The 20,546-nt window shown below is 43.2% G+C and overlaps 1 protein-coding gene across 2 annotated transcripts in view; it reads left to right on the plus strand.

Moving 5' to 3' along the window:
- The window catches only part of carmil3 (capping protein regulator and myosin 1 linker 3), a 73,208-nt gene that overhangs the window by 42,468 nt on the left and 10,194 nt on the right, over positions 1-20,546 (plus strand). For both annotated transcript variants that reach the window (XM_070974250.1, XM_070974251.1), the window contains exons 17-32: positions 2,588-2,657; positions 2,768-2,849; positions 5,105-5,201; positions 5,289-5,343; positions 7,506-7,678; positions 8,686-8,754; positions 9,199-9,292; positions 11,492-11,590; positions 11,704-11,823; positions 13,247-13,360; positions 14,076-14,251; positions 14,365-14,452; positions 16,619-16,744; positions 17,817-17,883; positions 18,537-18,724; positions 19,484-19,563. In XM_070974250.1, the coding sequence (XP_070830351.1) occupies positions 2,588-2,657; positions 2,768-2,849; positions 5,105-5,201; positions 5,289-5,343; positions 7,506-7,678; positions 8,686-8,754; positions 9,199-9,292; positions 11,492-11,590; positions 11,704-11,823; positions 13,247-13,360; positions 14,076-14,251; positions 14,365-14,452; positions 16,619-16,744; positions 17,817-17,883; positions 18,537-18,724; positions 19,484-19,563 (1,698 nt within the window). The remainder of the gene's footprint in view (positions 1-2,587; positions 2,658-2,767; positions 2,850-5,104; positions 5,202-5,288; positions 5,344-7,505; positions 7,679-8,685; positions 8,755-9,198; positions 9,293-11,491; positions 11,591-11,703; positions 11,824-13,246; positions 13,361-14,075; positions 14,252-14,364; positions 14,453-16,618; positions 16,745-17,816; positions 17,884-18,536; positions 18,725-19,483; positions 19,564-20,546) is intronic.

Consider the following 20,546-nt stretch of genomic DNA (forward strand, 5'->3'; position numbering starts at 1 on the left):
GCTTACAAAATCCATCTCTTTAAATGAGCTATAAACAAGTGCAAAAATAAAGAAATCAGTCCAAGAAGTACATGAAAACAAATTTTAAAAATGCATTTTCTTAAAAGCAATTTCAGCGTCAGGTGCAATTGTAATAAAGATGCCAAGGCAGCACTGGTTAAGATGGCAATACATAATAAAAGGTGCTGTTCACTGAGATTTTAAATGTGCAAAATTTGGCAAGACAGAGCCCTGGTATTGGATTGGTACTTAATATATGCAAACACCCCAAATTAAAGTCGAAGTCAGCATTCAGGGACAAAAAGTTGGATCGGTCCCTCCCTTGTGGCAATGTGAAACTAGTAGAATCAGTGGATGATACCCCGGTACTCACTCATTTGGTTACCAAATCTTCTGTTTGTGTTTGTGTTTGCTGCCGCATGGTGTCCCCGATGTGGTTATGTCATGAATATTCTGCTGACAGTGATCAGCTTTGACTAGTGCATCCACCACCTGTGACAGCCAACTGGCAAACAAGCGCTTCCCCTTCATTCGCCGAACTTCTGGACAGGATGCACACACCGAGCTGGCAAAACAAAGAGCAATAAAAGCCAAGAGGATGTGCTAATATGCAAACAGTCTTGTGTTATTATACTGCTATTATGTGAGAAATATAAGCTCATTATTGAGGAAACACAAAAGAAAGTATGTCACTATGTGATATGTTAAATGAATTCAAACTGTCAGTAGGTATAGATTTTACAAAACCCTAATTGGAATATTATACAGGGCTTGAAGTCATTAAACAAATGAATGTTAGAAAGAAAATTGTCTTGACTTATTATAATACATCTCCCAGCATTTATTTGATGTTTTTCACACAGAGTAGGAGTACATGAAATCCATAAAATAATCCAATTAAGAAATGGAATCCTGTAAACGGGCCAATACGGAGGTGGTACAGTAGCAGACATGTTTCCTTATATTTAATACTGGAGTCGGTGTTCTTTCTCCGATGACTGTCCGGCTCAAATAAATGTGCCGACTGATGGTGAAATAATGTTACAGCATGTTTATGACAGACGCAGCTTAAACAACATGACCCATGGAGCCCATTATTTCTACTGCTCCACCTCTTGCAGCGCGTTACAGGCAGTTTCGACTGATGCCGCTTCTTTGTGTCAACAGCGTGCTAAAGGATGGATTCCCACTGGGGCCACTCGTGCTCAAAGTGCTGTTTAAATAACACCCAAGGCCCTTTCAATTTCATATTCAACCTTTTAGCAAACAGCTGAAGAGCAGAGTCGTAAAATATGAGGATTCATGTGCTTCATTCCAGCGTTCCTTGTCTTGTGCTCCTTAATGCACATCTAATGCCCGGCGGCCGTGAGAGGACACTGGTTTATTCCACCATCAGAAGAAGCAGAGCTACTCAGCATACATGGATGTTATATTTCTGTTTGTTTGTTTTTTCAGGCGTGTCAGGCTGGAATACTAAAATAGCTCGTACCATACGGAGTGGCGTTTTCATCCGAACCATCAGTGAGATTTAATCGTCAAGGCTTTTAAACACCTCAGCAGTGGAACCATTTTCTATTAGGTTGGTAGACTGGCCTTCAATCAGAGCACACGGATAGATTGAAGCCCCCGTGTTGGCCGGTGTCCACTGTGCTGACGCGTCTTTGTGCAGGACTCTTACTAGCTTCAGGAGATCTGTAGCTAAACCGGCTCAGAAAGCGGCCGAGCAAAAGGCGTGTTTCCCTTCGGGGATAGATGGAATATTGGTGTACTGCAGGTTCGCCGTTAGATGTGTAGCCTGCTGTTAGCTTCTCATAGCCAGAAAAACACAATCAATAGTAGAGTAAACAAAGCAAACTGCCAACGGTTGAGATGATTGTGTGCTGCATGATGGATCCGAGCCAAAGTGGACGGAGCGGACTCCCCACTTAGCACTCCTCCTCATTACCTCCTCATTGTGCGTAACTCTTAAATGTGTGTTCAGTGCACAAGGACAGCCTCCAGCAGAGCCTTGATGTGCAAATGAAGTTTTCTTTCTGCATCCAGCTGGGCTCGTGTGTGTGTGTGTGTGTGTGTGTGTGTGTGTGTGTGTGTGTGTGTGTGTGTGTGTGTGTGTGTGTGTGTGTGTGTGTGTGTGTGTGTGTGTGTGTGTGTGTGTGTGTGTGTGTGTGTGTGTGTGTGCAACAATTGGCCACTTCTCCTGAATAAATGTTGAAGGTTTTTAAGGTGATTTCTGGTGGGGTGTTTAGTAAGCTATGAATTTTCTTTTTAAGCTACTTTTCTTTAATCCTTTAAGATGGCTCTAAAACTTTTAGGTGTGCAGAGGAGAAGGTGGGGCGGGATGGGGCAGCGGGGAGGGGTCGGATCATCTGTTCAGGCTGTTAGAAGGAGGAAGGGAAGCTGTTGGATTTATGAGGGGCTGATCTTTCTCTCTTATTGTCTTGCCATTTTCCATTAATTGCCCTTTGTGTCTCATTGTCTCCCCTTATCTACCTATCATTCTGTTCACTCTTTCCTTATCTTCCTTTTCACCAATCCCCCTCCCCCCCTGTTTCTTCTCCCATCCAACCCTCGCTGTGTTTCCCTCCAGGGCTCTGTTCCTAGGTCTGTCCAATAACCCTCATATCACTGATTTACACCTGGACATCAGCAGCTGTGAGGTACGCTCTGTCAGTCTGTGCCGCTCTTGGTATATTCACTCATCTTCTTCATAGATTAACGCTCGTGGCTATCCCATCATGTCCCACTCCTCTCTGCCTTCCTCCCACAGTTGAGGTCAGCAGGTGCCGGGGTGATTCAGGAGCTCTTTCCTCGAGTTTCATGCGTGGGGACTTTAGACATCACTGATAATGGTAAGAGACATGCCCGCACACTCACCCACAAGGAATTGACCGAGATGGTCTGTAGTTTTCAGATAAGGATGCATTTCACATTCAGCTGATGGAAAATATTTGAGACCCTTTTGATCCCGGGCCGTCATGGTCTGGAATCCGGCGTGTTAATTTGGAATGCATCCTTTTAAAGTGGAACTTGTGAATCAGCGTCAAGCTCAACATTACCTTTAACTTTTATGTCAGGAGCGTTTGAATTAAAGGGGCACTCCTCAGATTTTACACAAGGTCCAGTTTAGGCCTTGTGAACCCTGATGATGTCATCAGGGACTGCAAGGATAGAATGGGACTGCATACCAGTTTCACAAAGATGTATTGAACAAATGCAAGTCAAAATGTTTTTCTAAGTAAATTTATTTTTCTTGTCTTTTATCAGTTGACTGTCCAACAAATCTGCAGTGTGTCGTATATTGTTAGCCATTGTTAGCTTGCCACGTTCCATGATAATTCATGCCAGATGCTGGCAGGACCTACACAGCTTGGAATTGTTAACTGAAAGTTATGGCAAACGAAACAGTTTGTCAGATAGCTACGCTGCTGAATGAGGTGATGGCTCCATTCATTTAGATAATTCTGATCGAACTCGACTTTGGATCGTTTCTGAAGAAAGCATGTCATGATAAAGGTTGTCCTCGAAAGCAGCTGGTATAGTGTTAGCAAGGCAAGGTTAGGTAATTCAAGTGCATATTGTACCGTGGGAGAAGTTCTTCTTCAGGGCTTTCTTCCAGAAAGGGTGTTTGAGTAGCAGTGGTGAAGGTGAGCAGGTGTACTCGAGCTGCAGGCGAGTGGTGGAGAGGTCGATGGAGATAAAGGAAGGGACCATCTGTATATTCATAGATCAGCGCATACTAAACGAAGGCAAAGGTGCAGAGTTACATCTAAGCTGTTTTAAGGCATGAAGGGTTTTTTTTTTTTTCATGGGAAAAACTTCTAAATATGTAATTTTGATGAACAAAGTGAGTTTTTAGACATTTAATCAATGCCAAGAGAGTAACGTAAATGGTCTTTGACTTTTTCTTAATGGATTTGTGAAATGTTTTTACTGCCACAACAACAAGAAAACATGTATGTCAAGGAACTGACCATTTAAAACCAACAATAAAGCGCAGTTAAAGCCACATACCAGCTAACAGTGTTAACGTTAGTGTATCAGCAAGGGAACACACACAGAATTGTCAAAGATGCACAACTGCATGAATGTGATTGAATGTTACGAGTCAGCTGGTGGCCAAACAGCCGATGAACGAGCCAGGGATCACCTCATGTAAACGTGGCTCTGTGTGTGCTGTCTCTGTGCTGAATCTGAATGATGAAATATGAATCACTTGAAAAAATCTATTGGAGCTCTCTTCACCTTGAAGCTACTGCTGGCTGACATTCATTGTACTCTTAGCGGCTGAAGTTTATTCTTTAACACTGCAGATGGTAAATCCAAATGCATACATTCCTAACAGAGTCCTGTCTTTGCCATTATGCTTCCAACCACTTCCCACTGACTTAAACAGCACATGACCTCCGCTTTAATTCTTAAACTGCCGTTTAGCATCTTAGGAGTTGAATAGAACAAGCAGCATTGTGGAAACGTTAATATGTCTCCTCTAACAAAAGGTCTTCCCCTCTTGCTGTGTCATGTCATAGTTTCCTGTCATCGCCACTAGAATTAACTCACTTCCTGTTAGAGGCAGCTAAGCTTATTTAATCAGATATTTTAGCCTCTTGGATGAAGCGTTTTTGTCTTCATTGCTGAAATATCTTGCCATGGTAACGACTTCCTCTTTGCAGCAGCATCCATCCTTGAGGTTCTGAAAATGTGAGTGGGTGTGAGTGGAGGGGAGGGTTAATTGGGAGTATTTTGGAATTTCAGTGGGCAGTGAGATTTTGTTCCAAAGCAGACCAGGAGACAAAGACTGAGCTTTGAAAGCCAGAAATGGCAGCACCCGGCAGAGAAAATGATGAGTCACTGGTATGACAGCCCAGAAAGTGTCAATTTTCTGTAGTAAAAATGTGACTTTTTCAGTTTAGTATCTGTTGATGTCTTGTCTTTCTTGTGCTAAAGATAAACTCCCTTAAATTTCATACCTGTTGTCTTATTTGATTGGTACTTACAAGGATGTAATTAAACATCCACCCAGAGGTAAGTTTTCATAAAGGGCTTCACAGAGCGTAGCATTGCTGGCGTTGCACTTGTACTCCAGTGATGTGTGTGTTGTGTGCAGGTTTGGATGCTGACTTGCTGGCTGTCATCCCAGCGTTCTCCAGGCACCCCTCCCTCAAACACCTGATGCTGGGGAAGAACTTCAACATCAAGGGCAGGTACAGACCACGTGGGGAACCAGCAGTACAGATGGTGGTGAAGATGATGCTGATGATGAATGTTTTCCCCTTTCTCTGCCTCCTCAGGGTGCTGGATGAAATTCTGCAGAAACTGGTTCATTTGGTGCAAGAGGAAGAGTGTGTAAGTTGGATTATGTAACATATTGTGTGTATACACACACACACACACACACACACCAAATCCTCTATAGCATTCTGCACAGATGCACGCCTACACATCCCGCACAGATTTGTAGCCACACACACACTTCCCGTGCACGCACCAGCACAAAAATTCTTGTGTCCTAATTCATGTGCATTTAAGCACAGTCTCCCACCTGCCACACACACAAGGCGCAAACATGCGCACAAGTCATGTTGTCTGTGGGCTCGACGAATGATTCATTTGGTCTCAGTTTATTTGTGAGGCTCCCGGGGCTCCTCTCCGCTCTCCGCTCTGCAAATCCAGCATGACAAGTAGCTTACTCAATTATTTACCACTGTTGATGGTGATAGCTCACAACTACGCTCTTGCACTGAGTACAATCTGATGCATGCAGTGCAGGCCCACGGACAGGCACAGACAGTTGTGAGTACGCAAGTTCAAAGGAAGTACACCGAGTTTGTCAGAGGTTGGCCTGTTAGTCATCTCGCCCAGCAAGTCATCACAACATAAACATCAGAGTCATCTGTGTGTCCCCGGCACAGCTTTGGTCCAGTGCCCCATGCTAACACTTCAGTGTATGAGTCACAGAAGGCTGCGAGCAGAAAAAGTGAGAAAATGAAATGAAACATGGAGACGGTTCATTTAGCTGAGCAAAAAGAGTGGAAGCAGAGAGAAACAGCTAGCCTGGCTCTGCCCACAGGTAACAAATCCACCTTTCAGCCAACATTTCACATTACGTTTGTTGAAAGTGTACATAAAAGTTGAAGTTTGTCCTTGTTTCCGGTCTTTATGCTAACCTACAGTAAGCTAAGCAGCTGCTATTTCCAGTTTCGTATTTAGCTTACAAACATGAGAGTGGAGGTTTCGACTTTTGCCCATAAAGTGAATCCTTAAGAACTTGACATAATTGGTAACGGGAGACTGTGTACAGGTAAAATTTACTTTGCAGATTAATATGTTGGTTCACATCTAAAATATGAGAGATTTAAAAATGTTTTTTCGAACAGATTTTCCCTGAGAAGCATATCCTTTGATTTACTAGTTGGTTTAAACCAACTTTAACACTGAAATGATTTCACCGTGTTCTCAAAAATTCACGACAGTTTAGAGAAGATGAGGTCCAAGGAAAAAAAGCACTGCTCAGAAAGCTCTTCTGATGAAAGACAGTCAACAAAAAACTAGGAGGAATGATCCAACTGCAGAGGCTTTGAGCTGAAAATGTGTTTTTAAATCAGATTTTCATCCAGGCTCTTCTAATGATAGTCTGTTGATTTTCTTGAAAGAAGATAAATGTCCAGATATTAACAGTTAAAAATAACGAACAGCATCTCTAATCTACCTGGACTACATGATTTTTTTTGTCCATGTCTCCCAAAAACCTCCATTCCTTTTAACATAGACATTACTCACATTTACTCCACAGCAGGGTTTTCCTGGACTTTTTTTTTTTGAGCCAAAGCCGGCTTTGCTGAGCACACACAGTTGTGCAGACAAAGAAAAGCACAAACGGCCACAGAGCCTGAAAGAAAAAGGAAAAGAGCTTTCCAATGTGAACAGATACCAACAGGTGGGTCACATAAAATGAAACCTATCGAAAAAGTCCAGAATTATATATAAAATTAAGGAAGCACTAAATTCCAAAAACAGGAGGTTGATTTTGTGTCATTCAAACTGTAATTTATTGACAGTGAAACAGCTGCGGTTAGAGCTAACTGTCCTCTTACTGCCAACACTGAGTGAGAAGATGCTGCTGGATCCAGAGTGAATGTCCAGCTCAACACTGACGTCACTGAATTTCTGCTTTCTGAAATGGTCTGTCAAGTACCAGTGCTCAAAAAGCAGGCTGTGATATCCAGTCCTATTTATCCCTCGTGGTAAAGTGAACCAAGCTCTCACTGCAAACGCATATTTGTTTGCCTTACAGATAACAGCAATTCATCGATAACCTTGATCCTGCAGAATTCATTCCTGTTGCCTGTGCAGCCGTCATTAACAAAAAGTCTGAATTTTCAACAAAGACAGCAGCCAATTGTACAAAGTCGGCCCACCTTTGAGAAACCCTCCCTCTGTCAAAGTTCTTCTTTTCAGACCATCTTCCATCTTTTTCCCTCCTTGCTCTCTCTTCCTCCCTCCCCCAGGCCCTTCAGTCCCTCTCCCTGGCTGACTCGAGGCTTCGCCAGCGGGGCACGGTGCTGGTCAACGCTCTGGGCTCCAACGCCTGCCTGCGTAAGGTAGACCTGAGCGGCAACCTCCTGGAGGACTCCGGGGCCAAGATGCTCAGCAAAGCCCTGCAGATCAACACAACCCTCAGGTGCGTGTGTGTTAAAACAGCGCTCTGCAGAAGGGTTTTCCTTGCAGATCAGAGCGCATCATTACTGCGGAGGATAGGAGGAGAGAGACAAGGAAAAGAGAGGCGTTAGAGGACAGATGAAAGAATAGGGTCTGAGAGAAAATTAATATGTTTGGCATGGTTGGAGGAGAGGATATACTGAGGTTGCTGAGAGGCAGAACAGTGAGTTCAGTGCACCGCTTCAAAGTGAACCATGTCGGAGATAAGAGGGGAAGACTGAGGGGTTGGAGGAGATCCGGCGGAAGGAGGGGAAAAGAGGGAAAATGGCCTTCAGCCATACAATGTAAGAGACAAGAAGAGACTGAAGACATGTGATCATGCGTGTTTTTATGGGTGTGATGTCGGTGGAGGTATGGAAGGAGCAGATGAGAACTCCTGAGATACGCAGAAAGAGCGAGGGGAAAGGAGGACAGAAGCGAGGCAGGTGGTAGGATGCAAGTATTAGGGTGGAGAACGGTTGGATGTGGGCAAGAGAGGGGGAACGTTATGAAGGGATTGGAGAGGGAGACCACCTAAGGAGTGAGATTTGGGTTTAGCTGATTGAATTTCTGGGGCAGAGTGAGTCAGGGGAAGGAGCGGTGGAGGAGGAGGATGAAAGCAAAGAGGGGCTGAAAATGACTGATATATTAAAAACAGAAGTTAGACAGTGCGGAGTGTAGGTGGAGAACCTTCACTGTGAAATAACAGAAGCTCATTAGCTGCATGGCAGTTGTTCAGGCAGTCCTAATGTTGTGATGTGGACTCATTCTGTGCATGTCGCGAGAAGAAGTCCTTACAAATGTCGTGTTAATCCGTCTGTGATGTGTTTGTGCAGCTGCATGGTCAGATAAGTGCTGTATCTATGATACCGTGTCCTGTGTGTGCGTGCGTGCGTGTGTGCGGTAGGAGCTTTAGAAAGTGACTGATCTTCTTCCTCTTCCTCTCTGTGCCTGTCTTCCCCTATTTCCTGCTGGTTTGATCCCTCTCAGGAGTGTGACGTGGGATCGCAACAACACCACAGCGACAGGCTTCCAAGACGTGGCGAGAGCGCTGGAGCAGTAAGACGAACGCAGCGCGCACACACACACACCCGGAAAAAAAAAAAAAAAAAAAACGTTTGAAGAAGGGTTACACACATAAGATGGATCAGTCACACACACATACACACACCCATATGAAAGCAGATAACCATCTCTGTACAATGTTTACTATTACACAGCGTTTCATCAGTTCTCTGACGTGCGTGCCAGTCAAACTTTTTTTTCTTTTTTCCTTGCGTGCGTGGGTTTGAATTTTGTGTTTGTGCATCTGTGTGTGTGTATGTACAAGGGTGTGTGGGTGTGTTTGCGTATTAGGGAATTGGAGACAACTGTTAAAAGTGCTCCTGGTGTTTCCTGTTTGTTCTTGTTAACATCAGAACACATCTTCCAGTTTATTATTGCAGGGGTAATATTATCTTTCCGTTTCTCCCCTCTTTCTCTGACTTTTCCCTCCTTTTCCAGCAACTTCACCCTTCAGTACATGCCCCTCCCCCTCAGTGATGTCACGCAGTCGTACCGCAGCGCCCCAGAGAAGACGGACCAGGCCCTGACCAAGGTGAGAACGGAGCTTCGCCTTGTGACGTCTAAATTTGCTGCATCATGTTATAAAAAATGGTGAATTACAGCATTACCTGATGATTAGGGTCAGAGTGATTCATGGGTGTGATGAATGGCTTTCATTTGCATGTGCATTAGAGGTGATGATAAACGTTTTTGGAGATTATTGGAATTGCTTTTGTGGAAACCTGGCTTCTTTCTAATGCCTTCTGAATACTTTGGTTGCAATATCTAACCAGTACAATACAGAAGAGGTTACAAATGCCTTTATACAAGCTGAACCACTAAATACCTGTCATAGTGATTCAGTGTGTCTCATTCACATCGCAGGCAGGTGTTTCACTCTGATTCAGTTTTAAAGATAAGGAAGAGCTGCTTTAATTAAGAATGATAGGTTGACTTTCCTTGGGGATAAAAGACAGTTATTAATAGCACAAATGACATAACCTGTAATCACCATCAATTTATGGAACATGCTTGCAGCTGAGTGAAGGGACCTCGTTGACAGTCCATTCATCTGCAGCCACCCTGATAATTAATTAATCACTGATGTCATTTGTGAGCAGCTGCTGCTATGTCGTAATAAATTGAATATATGGGGGTTGTGGACTGTTGGTTAGAAAACAAGAGGATGGAAACCTTGGGTTTTAAGATATGTTGGGAACTTGGTTAGATCCTTGGTAAAACAAGGGTTTGTCAGTCAGTTTGTCAGTTCGATGCGTCGCTGTTTGCCGTACACCATGTTGTCAACACTGCCAAGAAGTTTGCAGTTATGATGTGGTTACATGTTTTAAAGAGTCATTGCATTATTTCTTGTGCTCTGAATATTGATATCCTGCTCTGTCAGTGCCCATTCACATTTTCAGTAACACTTCATATTAAGGTACACATGTTCATCATTAACTAGTTGCTTACTAGCATGCATATTAGTAGCTTATTGTTTAGTAGTCATTATAAAGCACTTTTAATGCCTTATTCTGGGGGTTAGTGTTATGTTATTGATATCAGAATTTATGTACGGCTTCCTCTCTATCAACAGGCAGTAATTAGGAGGTCGGTTGGACTAAAAGCAAGCACTAAGAAGTGCTTTAAAAAGATCCAATATGCCGTTGTTACGCATGCTAATAAGCAACTAGTTTAATGATGAGTATGTGTACCTTAGCATATAGTGGTATAGTGTTTTTTGTATTTTTTGATCATGGTGGGGCCGCTGTCTGTTCATGTAACCCTCTGTGTGCCTTTATCTGACTATGTAATTGGAGACAACGAAAACCTTGACTTACAAGCCGCATTTACATAAAGCAATAGCCTTCTCTCAGTGGCATGACATTGACAATTACTGCCAGCCAGACAGCAGCTTATAACGAAAACACAAAAGAGACAGACTGTCTGCAAACATTAGCTTTTTGGCCGTATTGTCTCTTTTTGTCTGGACATATATCTTACCTTGCACCTTGCCTTGTTCAAATCCACAAACAAGTATCCATGAGGGAAAAGTGGGCTGACTAGACAGGAGAGCAGCTTGTAGCTAAATATAAAGATCTGTCATTTCAGATACTGAACGGTGTGGTCGTTGTTCCTCGGTGCCACGGCTAACTGGATGCTGTTTGTCACTTGGCTTGTAAGCTGCAGTTAACAAAGCAAGTCTGTTTACATTGCATGTCAAACTGCATCTCCCTGGCGCCTCAGCTGTCAGTCAAACTCGGCCAGCATCTTTCCTCCCCAGAGGCGTGGAGGCTAAAGGACCGTTTCTGAGTCGCCTCCATAAGCTTAAAAAAACATATCAACTGTATATTTGTTTAGTTTAATGTGATATTTTGACAGAAATGAATCTGCTGTGGAACGAGCCAGATGGCTCATATCTGGAGTGTGCGTGTAGTGTACAAAGCTTGTACTTAAGTTGGAGTCCTCGCATGTCTGTGCATTGTCTGTGAGACTCCTGAGTCCTTGAGGAACCCGTTACTCCACCTTTTTTTTACGTAAAATGATTAAGCAGTGAACACTCCACCTGCTGACTCAAGAAAATAAATCAAAGGCATCCCGTTTATTTGTTGAGATCAAAACTCTCTCTCCAGTCTCCTTATTACCATGCAAATGGACTTGTCTCCTGTCTCCTGCACACTGTGCTTTGTAAACACCTGTCATCTCCACTCCACTCCACTGTGTGTGTTTGTGTGTGTGCGTGTGTGTGAGACAGATCCAACGTGCCCTGCTTAGAAACAACCAGACTCAGCGTTTCTCTCAGAAACAGGCTCTCAGGCTGCACCAAGGCCTCGTCACCAGCACCGCCGAACAGGTGGGTGTCTATTTGTTGCACGCGATGGCGAACAAGTTTGTTTTGCTGGCATCTTTTTGTGTATGATAATGTGCGTTCATGTGTTTGTTTGAATGGGTTTTATGTGTGTGCAGGTGATGGAGCGGCTGTGTGTGCGCGTGCAGCAGCAGGTGTGTGTCCTCAAAGGCTGCGAGGAGGGAGAGGATGTCCAGACGGCCAGACAAATCCTCAAAGAAGCCAGAGACTCGAGAGCTGTGAGTAGAATACCGCTTTATTTTGTGTGTGTGTGAGATAACCGGAGAGATATCCTGAGATAACCATGACCTGAGTGAGAATCTTCACACACCTGACTCCTCTCAGCTCCACAGAGTTTTTTAGCCTTGTTTTGGTATTCCAGCCCAGAACCATACTGTTTTGGTTCACTCTCACAGCTCTCACCTATGTTGTGTGTCTGTGCAGACACATGGCAATAATCTTAACGTACAGCAATGAAGGAATCTCACAGGCTTCAACTGCTTGTTAGACCAGTTTGAACTCTCAGCAAGTAGAACTGAAGCGTCTGCAGAGCAGCTTCACCAGGTTCAGCCCAACAGGAAACCAAACGAAACATTTGTTTATGCTGAACACAGAGAGTATCAGTACACCTGAGGATCAAGACACAGATCCACTCAACAACCCCCAAAATAACAAAACAAGTTCTGCATTGCGACAAAGACAGAGAGAGAGAGAGAGTGAGACGAGCTAACAAAGTGACAAGCCGTTCAATGTTGCATGTGCTCTCCCGACAGCTGAAACAATGAAACACGTGGATGTAACAAATATATATTGCTGCCATTTCACTATTAATTAGAGAAGTCATTTGAGATTTGCTGAGCAGTACCTCCTCCCTGAACTAAACCATTTATGGCTGTTTTGTGTCCAGTTCAGGTTGAATTTCACGCTGAACACAAACATGCTTTTAGTGAAAAATCCTCCAAATGTACATGTTTCACGTGATAGTCCTGAGCTGTCCAACAGAGACCACCTCCAGTCAGTTCTTACTAGGCTAATGACTGTCAATCCCACATCAAAGGAGACGCCCAGGTGGAGCAGTGTTCCCTCTTTGGACCTGTTTTTTTCTCTGTGATAAAACAGAGCCAGGCAGGCTTGAAGCCCAGCGTATGAACCAGGAATTAAAGATCAGAACGACATACAGTAGAAGCCTTTTACAGCAAACAGGGACATTTCAAGTCCTGCTGGCAAGTAGACATACATGACTAGCGCCTTTTAAGCCACAGATTCATAATTTTGAGTTTCCTGTATCAAAGTCATAATGGTAAAGGTCACGATTTTCTGATAAGCCAACAGCAAATGTGAGAGAGCTGGAGAGCTTTTTCACAACCTGGCAACCCAAACTATGTTCTTTTTGAGTGATTTATGAATTAAAATAACTGGTTAGAAAATTGTACCTATTTGTTATATAAAACAAGACATTTTATAAAATCTGATGATTTTTGCTGGTGAATAAACCAACCAATAGAATACTGTGTCACGTAGTCAAAGTTAACTCCACCTTTTCCTGCTGCGACATCAAAATACTACACACACATACATACGTACACACCTTTTGAAAATGATTTTGACTTCTTCTCACCCCTGCCCTCCTCCTGTCTGCGCGTGTGTGTGTGTGTGTATTAGCTGTATCCCTCTCTGTGTGAGTTGGCCCATGTGTTGTCAGTGGACGGCCCCGTCAAGCAGCGACTGGACACCCTCGCTGGAGAACTTGCCAAGGCTGCCGACAAAGAACTGCAGGTAGGGTGGAGGTGGAATTGTGGACATAATTGCAGAAACGGCCATTCCCTGATGCCACTCGTATTTTAAACAGTAGTGGAGTTGTGGACTAGTTGCATTTAAATTGCCCATTAATAGCACGTGGCTGTGTGTGCGGCGCAGGTATGCTGACTTCAAAAGAAATGTAGCATTTAAATTCACAGGGAAGGAACAGTTTAACATTTTTTTTAGTTCCGTTCCGTCCCCCTTGGGATTCAGCGGCACAGTGCAGTGGAATGATAAAAATGCAGCACACCCTCAGGACAAATCTGGGATATGTCGCATTGAATTTCAACTTACTTGAGCATAATTTACATTTGTGTTTGTGTCTTCCAATTGCGCAAGGCTACATTTCTGATTTGCTAAGCTCAAGATCAATTAAGTTGGAAAAATATCAGCTGGGGAATTTTCGTCTGTGTGTTCATGACAAATGCCTGACTGAAAATTAAAGATTTGTAGGAAGTTGTGAACGAATGAATGGTCACGTGACTAGGTGATACATGGATGAATGGATTGCTGCACTGCATGTAAATAAAAGATGACAACAAGTCGGAGTAAAGAAGCCAGATGAGAATCTAAGAAACACTGCATGAATAATGAAACGCTTTGGAAACATACTTGTGTGTATGCTGGGAAGTTATAAAAACAATGCTATGTAATGTATGCGTGGCGCATGTCTCGGGTCAACTGTGTCCAGGTGGTGGTGGACTCGATGGTGTCTTTGTGCCGCGAGTTGTGCCCGATGTCCTGCTCCGCCGCCGAGAGACTCAGCCCACCTCTCTCGTCCATCTCCGAGCAAGTTTCCATCCCTCGCTCCGCCATCCGCAACGCCCTCATGGAGAGAGCGGCTGAGGATATTAACAGGGCTCTGGAGTAAGAGAGAGATCTGGTGAAACAGTTCAGGTCAAGCCAAGATGTAGCAGACACTAACACAGCGATCTAATTGGTATTCCCGCCTCTGTACCCCTCTGCTCTCCTCTCCTCAGGGAGGTGAAGTTGTCTGTGGTCTCCTATCTAACCAACTCCATCGTGGATCAGATTCTGCAAGAGCTCTATACCACTCATAAAACCCTGGTACTGGTAATATCACTTCACTGCATGACTTCTTTGTAGAAATGTAGAAAAGAATGTTTCAGTGTTTAAAGCTGAAATCTATAACTTCACAGAAAGATGATGGAGTGTGTCCTCGGGGGTTACAAAGTTGTTTCACCTTGATATTGATTTATTTCTTAAGGACATGATGAAATGCAGTGGTGGCAACATTGATCTGTTCCCAGACAAACAGGATTTAACATTTCTCAACAAATTGAGGAGTGGAGAATAGTACAAACCACAGAAAAAGCTCCATTTATTTATGTTTTACCGCTTTCTGGTAACGATGGATCATGACAGTGTATTAATCACAGAACATTACAGATTTCAGCTTTAAATTCTGATTCTTGAAATGATTTTTTTAAAGGAATGGTTCGGCATTTTAGGAATGTGGTTATTTGCCTTTTTTCTGAGAGTTAGATTGATTGAGAAGATTGATACCACACTTGTCTGTCCACTAAATATGCAGCTGAGCGAGACTCTGTCCAAAGGTTGTCTTCCTAGCAGCACCTGCAAAGCTCAATAATTAACAAAACTCCAGTTTTACAATGTGTTGTGGTGGACTGTTTTTTTGTGGAGAGTAATGACTTCCTGGAGAATTTTGCTGGTTACCTAGCAGCCTCACAGTGACGACAAGACTCTCAGCAGAAAAGTGAAAAAAAGCAAAAAATGTTGAGCGATTCCTTTAAGTTTGTGGACATAAATCTGTGACCTCAAAGTAAATTTGTGAGGAGTCTGAGGAGCTTTAAAGCATCTCAAACAATGACTCACTTTAATCGAGCCAGGCTCCGCCCCCTCAGGTAGGTTAGAGGCGATGCAGCCACGCCCTCTGCCTCAGACCTCTTCTCATTGGCTGGATTGTTTCCACGCTTTGAAAAGTCTCTCTGTGTTTCTGAATCTGATATATTTTCCAAAAACAACTCATTTTTATTGCTTTTATACAAATAATAATCATCCATGAGTTACCTACCACAGCAGCATTCAGTACCATTGACACTCACTGATCTGTGCAGCGTGTGTGTGTGTGTGTGTGTGTGTGTGTGTGTGTGTGTGTGTGTGTGTGTGTGTGTGTGTGTGTGTGTGTGTGTGTGTGTGTGTGTGTGTGTGTGTGCGCGTGTGTGTGTGTGTGCGCACACTATGATTTCAGTTTGTGAGTCAATATTTTCCTACAATATGAGTCATGGATTCATCTGAACACTCAAAGCTGAATTTTTAAAGCATATCCTCCAGTTTTACTCTTAACTGTGGAGTACATCAGTGTTATGTAGTGCATTACTGATAAAATGTAAACTCGACCTCCAGACACAGATTTTCAACCAGAGTGCTGCAGAGCCAGCTCAGAAATGCCTCCAGATTACACTCTTAGTAAATGTTAGTAATGCTATAATTTTGTTAAAAAACAGGAGTAGCGCAATTCGTTTCGAGCGCAGAAGCTCATTATTACTCTGTGGTCTCTTATGGAAGGCTTTGAGGACCTATTCAAATTTGTGTATCTTTAATTTGTAGTGTCTTTAAGTGATTGAAGTAGGCACCGTGCTTGAGCTGCTGCATGTCATTACCACATCGGGATGAAGTGTTCTAAGTATGCAGCAGCTTTTTTTTAGGAGAATATTGCACTTAGAAACAACATAACAACTCGATGTGAGGCAGTTAAGGCCACGATTAAACCCTGCAGGTTCTCCTCTCCATAAAATGAAATTGTTTAAAATGAAGCTGGTGGAAAAGGAGGCAAAAATAGACTTCAGGCAAAAACAGCTCCTGCCCTGCTCTGCTTTGCATTCCCTTCACCGCCTCTCCTGTTACATTTCATTTTCCTTTCTCTGTTTTCGCTGCAGTGCCAGTTTGTCCTCTATCATGCCTCACTCCACTTTGATTATCAAGCTATTGTATTTTAGTCATATTTTTCATGGTCTTTGCAAACTACAGCAAGGTACCCTTTGCTTTGTTTGGGAGCTTCTTGGCTACAAGGGCAGACGCTCTTCTCCTCTGAGATTGTGTTGAAGGAGATTGTTCCAGGTGTCATCACTGTGTGTGTGTGTGTGTGTGTGTGTGTGTGTGTGTGTGTGTGTGTGTGTGTGTGTGTGTGTGTGTGTGTGTGTGTGTGTGTGTGTGTGTCTGTCTCTGCGTTTGATGTGTGTGTTGCATCAGCTGCGGCAAGTGTCTCAGGCGAAGCGTTGGGATGACGTTGGGACGGGCAGGCGCACTGTCAGACAGTCCAGGATAATCGAGTCTCTAGAATTTCCTGATGAGGACCTCGGCGTCAACCTGGGAATAGTAAGTATCTGAGTATGTGCCAGTAATGTGTGTGTGCTTGGAAAGTGAATAGTTCTTTTTATTCCAAGGCAAACATGTCAGATTATTCATGCCAAACATAGAACTAATATAGTTGAATCAGTTAGCTGATTTGCACCAAATGAATATCAATTTCTCAAGAAAAAGTGAGAAACATTCAGCCTCTGAAATGTGACAATTTGCTACTTTTCCTCTGCAGCAAATTCTGTAATTGAATATTATCAGATTTTGAGCTGTTGAAGGGACAAAGAAAGCAATTTGAAAATGTCTCCCTGGCCTCTTAGAACACTGACATTTTTCTAGATTTACAAAATCAATCAACCAAAACAAAGACCAATACATTAACTGAAAATGATCATGTGTGCAGTCCTGCATGAAAAGGGTCAATAGACTGTATTTATGTAGCGCTTCTCTCGTCTCATCGACCACTCAAAGCGCTGCACAGCACCAGCCAGTGTTCACACACTGGTGGCAAGATGCCACCTGCTCAATAAACAGTAACCATTCACACACATCAGGAGCAATTTGGGATTCCGTATCTTGCCCAAGGATTCTGCAGACACCAGGAATCAAACCATCGACCTCCTGACGAGTGGAGGACCGCTCCGCCCCCTGAGCCACAGCTGCCCACATGAACATGTTAATGGTGTTTGCTAATACATGGTTTACTGTAATGGCTCCTCTATCCCCAAACACTTTTTTATTGTCTTTCAGTATTTGTCAAAATTAAGACCACATTTCCCAGAATCCCTTTAGCTTCCTACTTGAAAGAAGATGCTGGCGTCTCCCTCTTCACACTTGTGCTTTGTTTGTTCTTTCTTTTACTGAAGAGGATGAACATGCTGAGTGGTTTCCTCTCCAGCTTTTCATTCCCTCCACTTTGTCCCAAATTTCTCAAAGCTTTTTCTCCACTCTCCTGTTTCGTGTTGGAACACAACCAAAGTGATTTCCATTTTATTGTTGTTGGTTGTTAAAGACATTTCTGCTAATGCTTCAAAATGTACTGGAGGTAACAAGTCACTGCTCATTATACATTTATTTCCTTTGACAAAAGGACACAATGGCTATTAAGAAGCGGAGCTCCAGAACTAGAAGAATTCGTCCCGTCTCCACCAGACTGAGTGAGTTTTTGTGCCTCCACGCGCAGCCAATTGCCCTGAAGTGCTCATATAACATGATGGATTTAAAGTAATATCAGCATCAGGGTCAACTGACTTTCTGTTTTTCATGAAATGTATCGTAGAGGCACCGTGCTTTCTTCAGCCACGCCTGCTTCAACTTTTCTCTAATGCTAATGCTAATGCTAATAGCAATTGTTTATTAACCAGTGTATTTAATTTAGCATGTCATCTCTTTGGAATTGAAGGATTTAAATTTTCCTCTTAGTTCATGTTTTTTAATAACACGGCCTTGTCTCTGATACTGCCCTCAGTCCAAACTTGACATTTTTTTCCCCATTAGTGCTAATGGTCCAAGAAGAGCAGAGTTGCCTTTCCATTTCATTAATTTTCTGCCTGGCGGGGCAGCTAGTGTGGCTATGGGCTTTTGGTCTTTATTTTAGTTTTTAGGTTTTTTTACGCAAAAAATGGCCATATAAAAGGTTCTAATGTAAAAAAAACATGGAAATCTAAGAAGTCTTAGTCATTAGTCATTATTTGATTGCAACTTCAGTCTATCTAATTGAATCAAAGAGGATCTTGAAACTGGTACATGTGCTTGTCGAAAAGACGAAAGAAATTTGATTTCATCACTATCCTTCCTCGTCTTGTTGTAGGTCTCGGTGATGAGGCCAGTCCTTCTCCTACCCCCTCTGCTCCACCACACTCAGCCCCTCTAGCCCACTCGGCATCATGGGAGTGTCTGTCCACCCTCCCCACCAATGGCTCGCCCTTGCGTCACGTGACCCACGTCAGGCCTCGCCCGCCCCGGAGACACAGAGCAGGGCACCTTCCCCCAGAATCTGTAAGTTGATGGCAAATAGCATGGCAGTGACCTTTGACCTCATTATGAGCTGAAGTAGACAGGAATCACCTTTTCCCTCGAGCTTCCTGTGATGGAAATCTCTGCAGGGCAGTGGCTCCGCCATAAACAGATGTATGAGATTTGTGTCCTCACCTGATTCTAACACAGCTGCCACTTTTAAAATGTAACCTTTTTATGGCACCTAGAAGGTAAAGGAGGGGTTATTGTGCCAGTGACATCATGTTTAACTGCCCCATTTTTGAGCGTGAGTTCAGTCCATGTGCTTCCACAGAAGAGCTCAGGGAGGTGAGAGAGTAGAGCCTGCATGTATAGTTTTTTTTAAATCTTTTGACTGCTTTGTGTGAACTTTTCTTATTTATCTTGTTTTCCATGCCAGTGGCACTTTCCAAAAATACGATCCTTTTTAAAGTTGGAAGCTGTCACATGTGTCTTTGTGACTCAAATGTTAATCATGCACAACCATCTCCCAGGGGCTGCAGGGCAGCCTCTAACTTAGCAACTTGTTTGTTTTGCAACTCAGTAAAAGCTTTTTCTAAATCGGTACAAACCCAGTTAGGGCAGCATGATAAGGAGTTGTTTTACAAACAGACTTCTGTTGGCAGTGGGTTTGGTTTTGCCAGCCAGCCAGCCATTTGAAATGATAATACCTTTTGTCAGCCTTTCAGCTTTTTGTTGACATGGTGGATTGATCTTTGCCATCCTGTTATTCTATCTGTTTCCTGTGGTTTGTGTGTGTAGCATTGCTCAGAGAACGGAGGAGTCAATATGCTGGAGGATGGACTGCCTGATTTCTACAGCAAGAGAGTTCTACCCGACAGGTAGCTCATAGAACTGGTTTTATTTTTGTACTAGTTTAAAACTGCAGTAGATATGTTGTTACTACAGTGGCCCCAGAGGAAGACACACATACACGAATGAAAGCACCAACATTAAAGGACCTGCACTCCCACAAAACAGTGCTGGTGGCTGGAGCTGGTAGATTACTAGAGCAACCTCAGAGCAGCCAGGGTCAATAGTTTTATCTGAAAAATGGATCAAATGACTCCTCATCATTGAAAGGGGTCTCTGTAATGGTGAACCCACGATGAATGATCGCATGACTCTGCAGTTGCAGTTGTTCATTTTAGCCTCTTTTAGCTCATTGTTTTAGTTTTCCGTCCACAACTAAAAACTCAGTATATGCTGCTGTACGCCCACCACTTAAAGGTACCCTGTGGAGTTTTTGACCACTAGTAGTGCTATGGAGCAATGTTTTTATATAAGGGTCCCTATTTTGTTTGTTATTGTGTTCAAACACACATGCAGGAGGCAGTAACACGCAAAGAAACGCAACGCAATACACACGTTGAGTAGGTGAGTAACACTGAATGTAAAGACAAACTGTGTGTGTTTACAAGAAAACCCCACAGAGCACCTTTAACGGCAGAAACACAAAGTTAGCAACTAACTGGTGGACATACTGGAGCATTTAACGACTAAAGAGTCGGGTGGCCATCACAAAGCAACAACAAAAACAAGTGCTAAGTAGCTGCTAGGTGTGTAAATAAGGAATTGTTTGCGAACATTTAAGTAATAACTCAACCCAACTGCTGCCTCCCAGCAGGCCCCCTGAGATAATGCATGTTAAAGTTAAGATTCCTGGCCAGTGTTGACCCACAGCATGAATAATAACATGAAGATTAGTCATTGAAATAATAGCAACTGTCATTGAAGTCCATCTGCTGAAAGGGTGGCTGATCTTTGTCAGCATTTATATTGGATAGTTTTTATCATAATTATCACTTAAAGATTTCCGAATTAT

This window comes from Chaetodon trifascialis, chromosome 11 (genome assembly GCF_039877785.1).
Source record: "Chaetodon trifascialis isolate fChaTrf1 chromosome 11, fChaTrf1.hap1, whole genome shotgun sequence".
Classification (NCBI taxonomy): Eukaryota; Metazoa; Chordata; class Actinopteri; order Chaetodontiformes; family Chaetodontidae; genus Chaetodon; species Chaetodon trifascialis.